This window comes from Apis dorsata, unplaced genomic scaffold (genome assembly GCF_000469605.1).
Source record: "Apis dorsata unplaced genomic scaffold, Apis dorsata 1.3 scaffold_52, whole genome shotgun sequence".
NCBI lineage: Eukaryota > Metazoa > Arthropoda > Insecta > Hymenoptera > Apidae > Apis > Apis dorsata.
Genome location: NW_006263353.1, coordinates 3,117,516 through 3,123,801, shown reverse-complemented (window position 1 = coordinate 3,123,801; position 6,286 = coordinate 3,117,516). Strand labels below are relative to the sequence as shown.

The 6,286-nt window shown below is 41.0% G+C and overlaps 3 protein-coding genes across 3 annotated transcripts in view; 1 reads left to right on the top strand and 2 right to left on the bottom strand.

Moving 5' to 3' along the window:
* LOC102674513 overlaps nucleotides 1-733 on the top strand; it is a 1,445-nt gene extending 712 nt beyond the window's left edge. Inside the window, exons 2-3 of the mRNA XM_006609313.2 lie at nucleotides 274-456; nucleotides 529-733. Of these exons, the coding sequence (XP_006609376.1) occupies nucleotides 274-456; nucleotides 529-686 (341 nt within the window). The 3' untranslated portion in view covers nucleotides 687-733. The remainder of the gene's footprint in view (nucleotides 1-273; nucleotides 457-528) is intronic.
* The window catches only part of LOC102674376, a 12,246-nt gene extending 6,653 nt beyond the window's left edge, over nucleotides 1-5,593 (bottom strand). Inside the window, exon 1 of the mRNA XM_031514944.1 lies at nucleotides 5,577-5,593. The gene's annotated coding sequence lies outside the window, so the exon portion shown is untranslated. The remainder of the gene's footprint in view (nucleotides 1-5,576) is intronic.
* Nucleotides 1,336-6,286, bottom strand: part of LOC102680691 — a gene marked incomplete at its 5' end in the record, with an annotated part of 5,028 nt that continues 77 nt past the window's right edge. Inside the window, 5 exons of the mRNA XM_031514966.1 lie at nucleotides 1,336-1,571; nucleotides 1,665-1,724; nucleotides 1,809-2,160; nucleotides 5,076-5,470; nucleotides 5,931-6,286. The exon at nucleotides 5,931-6,286 is cut by the window's right edge and continues 77 nt beyond it. Coding sequence (XP_031370826.1) covers nucleotides 1,336-1,571; nucleotides 1,665-1,724; nucleotides 1,809-2,160; nucleotides 5,076-5,470; nucleotides 5,931-6,286 — 1,399 coding nt within the window. The remainder of the gene's footprint in view (nucleotides 1,572-1,664; nucleotides 1,725-1,808; nucleotides 2,161-5,075; nucleotides 5,471-5,930) is intronic.

The window sequence follows — 6,286 nt, the reverse complement described above, 5'->3', positions numbered from 1 at the left end:
ATATATATATATATACAAAATACCGTTCCGCGAAAACGATTCTTTGCAGTTATTCCGTGTTACCTGTTGCTAATTAATCAATTAGCATCGCCATTTTTGTTTCCTTTCATAACTATCATCGCGTACGATCTTGCGCACAGCGTGACACGAGTTAAATTACTTTTTCTTTGCTTTTTGCGTGCGAAAAATGAACGTATTACATTAAGTATTATACATTTCGTTCGTTATATGTTATTATGGTGATGTAAATTTGATCTTTTTTCTTTTTTTCAGTCGCTGGACGAAGAAAGAAGAACAAGGGATATGGACAGATGTTGCTTTATCTTCTAGGCGCGTCGAAAATGACTATGCTTTACGTAATAACGAACGTGGTTGCTGCAATTGCTGGAAAGGCTCTGATAGTCGCCAAAGTTGCCCTAGCAATTGCGACCGCGATCGCATTGAAGAGAATTCTTGGTATTGTTATTTTTTTATTTCTATATAATTACGATTACGATGTTATTAATAAATTTTTATCTTTACTTTCAGAGCACAAGGAGAAAATTTCGTACGAGATAATTAAATATCCGTATCACAGCTATGAGAATACGCACAGTACAAGTTTCGATTATGATCATGGTGGATCGTGGGAACGTAATTTTGGATATCAGAGGCAAAAAGTTAAAAATAGAAAATTAGTCCGTTGAGCCACGAAGAGAGTACAAATAAATGTTTAATATCAATTTTATAATATCGGAGAATAATATATAATTATTTTGAACAATAAAAGTGTAAATTAAGTGTAATAAATCAGATTATTAATTCTCGTTATACAAAGAGGATTTTGGAAATCTCCAAAAAGTATGGTACTAATTTAGAACCTGAAAACTCATTTCTTGAAATTCATTTTCTTGAAATTATTTGAGAAATTATTTACAAATCTTCAAATTTCCAGGACTAAAAAATAATCTGATATCTATATAATAATAATAATAATAATTGTATTTCTCTGAAATTTTTTATTGATGTCATTTTTACACAAATGACACGAACACGTATTGCAATATATTTGCATATTTGAAAAATAAATAAATAAATACAATACGATACAATACTGTATAATAATTTTTGGTAATTCTTCAACTATTCTAACTACAAAATATACATAAATTCTCAATAGAAAAAACTATGCAATCTATTTTAACTTGCTCGATTATAACATCGCTCAAATCAGGCTATCATCATCAACGTCTAACTTTATTTATATATACAAACAGAAAGTATCTCTATCCTTTTTTTTTTACTTTACTTAACAAAAATATCGTACAGGAAATAAATTAAATTTATTCATTTTATTCAAGTTGTAGGAACGCCCTCCATAGCTCTTTGCCAGCCACCTCCGTATCCCCCGCCATAACTTCCATGGTGTTCCGAGCCTGTAGCGTAAATAACCTCGTGCCCACCCCCGCCCTGGCTGGACACCAGCTTCTTCAACCCGATTATTGCGCTCAAAACCAAGGCTATTTTGGCCGTGAGCAAGGCAGTTCCAGCGATAAAGGCGATTTTACCGTAGGCCAGTTGCGCCATCATGGCTGAAAAAAAACAAAGTACTCGATACTTGGAAAAGCAAAAAAGAAGACCATCGATCACAAGATTTCATTCTTCAAGATTAATTCGTATCCTACCTCCCACTGCCATCGCACCCATTATCAGCGCACCGTATCCCTTGTCCTTTTTCTTTCGACCTGAAGCGACGCGAAAACGAGGTATTTTTAATTTTATTTAATTCATTTAAAAATAAATTACACCAAATCGATAATTATCCTTACCTTGAAACGCGTCCCCAGGAATAGTCAGTTTCACGTTCCTGGAAGAAATATATTCGTGAAACTTGTTATCCAACATCTGATCCAGGCTAAGCTCGGTCCCATTTTCCTTGAACGATCTGTCGACGCTCTTTGCAATGGCCGAGGGATCCCTGCCGATCGACACGTACTCGTTCAACACGTACACCGTGTCGTCCTTGATCGCCGAATCCAGGATCTCCAACGCTCTCCTTTTCAAGCAATCGAACGCGTTCTTCTCCGCCGCGCATTTGTCGAATAATCTCGTGTACTCGTTCCTGCTCTGCGCTCGATCGAACAGCGCAACAAGTAGGCAAGCGACTAGCAACGCGAATTCCTGACAAATTCTATTCTTTCCTCTCATAATTTCGTTTCGAACGCACGGTTTTTGTAACCCGTTTAAACGAGATACGATATATATATATATATATATATATATATCGAGTGTATTAGAATATTTAGAGCGGCGAGGTTGTACACAGTTTGGAAAAATATCGCGGACTAATTGAAATTGCTCGATGGCCGCTCTTTTATAAGAGTATTTCCTGTGCTCCTCCTACCTCGTCGTCCTTACGATACCGGCTCACACCTGATCCACGCGCTGTTTAACGCCTCCTCCTTTGGAAGGAGGGACGATTCCTGATTCAAAACAATGTCGTACAGCCCCGTAAGTAAGTATCCCTCTGACCCGGTTGCCAAGCGAAGCTTGAACCCCCGCGCAATGAACAGGACGCGAATGGAGTTTAAAGGCCGGTTTTAACAAGAATTGCGAATCCAGGCTGTAGCAGTTTTTCTTTTCTTGCGTATTGTACGTGTACACAATCGTTTCGAATTCGAAAATGAGATCCTTGCACAGATAAAGATCACTCTTGTATGCTACGATAAAATGGAATGAATGGATCACGAGAGAAGAGTTCAAGCGTTCGTGAATTTCGTGAAAGATATTTCATAAATTTAACAATTTGACGTAGCAGCACTTCGACAACGAAGATAAAAAATTTATCGAGGAAAGAAGAAAGAAGATTTTTCGATCCAATAAATTTGAATCGAAAATAAGAATGGAAAGGGATGAAAGAGAGAGAGAGAGAATCAAGTTTCGATCAAGTCTGCTTTTCATTTATACCGGCGAAAGTTTGCGTATTTACATTTTCGTTAAATGATGCGCGCAGATCCCCAGTGATCCGAATGATCCTTAATTACGCGAGTCGGGGAATTAGTCACCGCGGAATTAATTAACACGCCTCGACGGGATACTGTTAATCCGACACGGATTACAGACCGTGACGCGCCACATACGTCAAACGACCCGTGGCCAATTACGCGCGCACGAAATTTAATATTTAAAAATGTCCACGCAGTGGTGTACGCATACATACACGAGGTGTATGAAAAATTCAGGGCACTCTTCTCCTCTTATTTATCATTTCCTACGCTTTTCGCGATGGCCGCTTCTTCTTTGATGGCAGGCAGTAGCGAACGCAATTACCCTACTTGAGAGATAGAGAGAGAGAGAGAGAGAAGAAGAAAGATTTAACAATATTATAACGAAAAAAAAAAAAGAAGAAATTTTCTCTGACATCTTCCGAAAAAAAAATCTGGTTGCAAGTTTGCGACTCGTTATTACCCGCGGATTTCGTGTTTCTTCTTTCGGATGATTGCCGATCATTACCCTACTTCGGACTTTGAATCAAGTGAAGTGAAGGGAAGTGGAAGGATTTCGATTAAATAAATAATTTCGCGAAGCGTTTCTTCTTTCGAGGGAGACGAATTTCACGATGATGGAATTTCCCGTAAACACGAGTTTAAAGATTAAGGGGGACGCGGAGAATTACCCTCGAATCGAAAAGGATGTTGCGTAGCGTGCGATGAAAAATGGAGAATTGTTGGAATTATTTGAAGAATTTCGTGAGAGACTTATCTCCCATTCGAACGATTCGTTGGATAAATAAATTCCATTCCGTTTGAAAATGATAACGCACGAACCTTGAAACTTCGAAGTTTCAAATAAGAAGAGGAGAAAAAATCTAGATTGAATAATTTTATTCAAAAGAAAAATAACTCTATTAGCCATCGAATTACGATAAAGAAAGCAGATCTCCAATTACCAAGAAAGAGAGAGAGAGAAAGAATAAAAAGAAAACGGATCATTTCCGATTGAGCAACTTCGTGAAATATTTCATCATCATGATAATTTCGAGCAACATGGAGCGTCGTACGAATTCTATAACGACGTAAAAATAAAGCGGACCGTTACATGGGTAACGAATCGGACGTCACGCACGTTCAAGCAGGGCAGCCGAGTGCAGAAATGGTTAAGAACAGGCTTAAGAAGAGAATAGACAGGAGAGAGACGGTTCATGCGGCCGTGAAACGGTGGCGGAAAACGAGCAACTTTTACGGTCGACTGTCATCCTCGATAATGTATGCCGCGTCGTCACACTTGACATAAGGAGAGACTTAAAGCTCCTTGGCCACGTGGAGGAGCAGCACGTTCACGGGATCGTGAACACTGTTGCGAGCAAACCGTGTTTCCCGGACGTCGGTGCTCCTTCCTTCGAGATAATCGTGGATGGATACAGTACAGTTACGATAATGGCGCGCGGCTCTAATGGATCTGTCATGGAGTGAAAACTCCGTGTCAGGATGTTCCCTTTGTTTCTTTCTTTTTTTCTTTCTTTTTTTTGGATGAGGACGACAGCGAAAACGACAGTGAAGCTGCGAATTGTTGTATATTATCATAGGATCAAATTCGGGATGGATAATGGTTAGATCGGCGTTACGGGGAGAGAATATATACGCCTTTATCCGGGTTATCCGGTTTTCTGCCAATTTCACGGTTGTTCAATTGTAACGAATTCAACCGATTCAACCTGGAATCCTTTCTCATTGTTTGTACATCGGGCTGACTGACTTTCTTAGGAGTTAATTGATGAGGATAATTACGACGAGTGAGAAACGGCGAAGAAAAGAGAGCGGAATGAGTCGAGGGAAGGAGAGAAGGAAAAATTTGCCCGCCGCGAATAAAATCGTCGATATTTATTCAATTTGATTTCATTGTACATACACTCGAAATTTACTTTTTCAAGTAATGTACAAAATTTAAAATAATAAAATCGGAGCAATAGTTGACGAATGAAATGAAATTACGAACTACCTCGAATAATTAATCTACCTGGAGCGATTCTCTCCACTCGTTTCGATTAAAATCTACCATGATATGAACCGCAGTAGAACGAGTCAACTACTCTTCACCCAAACGAAATTCTTGCCGTTCCGCTGCTTGCTCTTGCCAACGCCCTGATCCGCGTTGTCGTAAACGTCGACGACCTCTCTGATCACGTGTTGGCTGTACGGTGGCTCGAAGTCGTTGCCCTGGAATCCCCTGTACGGTGGTCTGTGGTGGAAATTGTAATAGTGGTGCGGTGGAAGCGCCTCGTAAGAGTGATGAATCCCGCTCGTGGGATACGTGGTGGATAGGAAGGAATTCCAACCGAGCAGGCCGGTGATCACCAGCGCCACCTTCGTCAACAGCAGAGCCTTCTTCGTGAGCAGTAGCAAAAAGCCGAACATGAGGGGGATCAGGGAGGCCAGGTTGAACTTAAAACCTAGCAGGAATGGTATCAACAGGTGTCTCATCATTTGCCTTCCTGGAAAGGAGAAAGTTGCGGGGCAAGCTTTAGTCCGTGTTCACACACGTTTCATTTAACCTTGTTCCATTGGAAATAGGAACAGGTTTATTAATGAAATATAGACCTAGTTATATATATATATATATATATATATATATATATGTATGCATGTATTAGATGCTCTGATAAATTCTAGAGCTATGAAACGAGGTATATGGAGGCTCGGCGGAGCGGGTGGCCTTGACCGTGCTGCCTGCTGGAGGTGCTTCCTGAAACCAGCTTATGGCGAACGCCGACTCAGCCCAGATACGAACCATGGAGAACGGCATGGGTTCGCTTCCGTGCTGTTTCAAGATCGAAAAAACCCGTGTATCGCCTATTGGCAAATTAGCAAATTGGTGTCGTCTGACGTAAAATAAATATCTATATTGGGTTTACGAAAACTCGAAAGGATCGATAAGATATATAGAATGCTCACCTGGGCCCAAAGTTTGCCTGTCCCCGAAAACCGTCGATTTTTCATTAACGACGAACTCCAGTATCCCGTTCCCGTTCAACGTCGGGCCGGCTCTCAATTCCAGGCCGGGATACACGTTGTCCAGATTCCATCTGAGGCTTCGTCGTTCCATCAGTTCGGTAGCCGCCTTCACTACGTTCCCGAAATCCTTTGGATCGTAATCCCAATCCAGAGCTTCTCTACCGTGGCCGTCCGCTCTCTCCAAGTGCACGTCGCCAAAATCCAGATCGTCCTTTCGATCGATCGATCGAAGAGCGGACAGGGCGCCCCGATTCACGCATTCGAACGTGGCATACCGTTTCCCAGCCAAGCAGGAG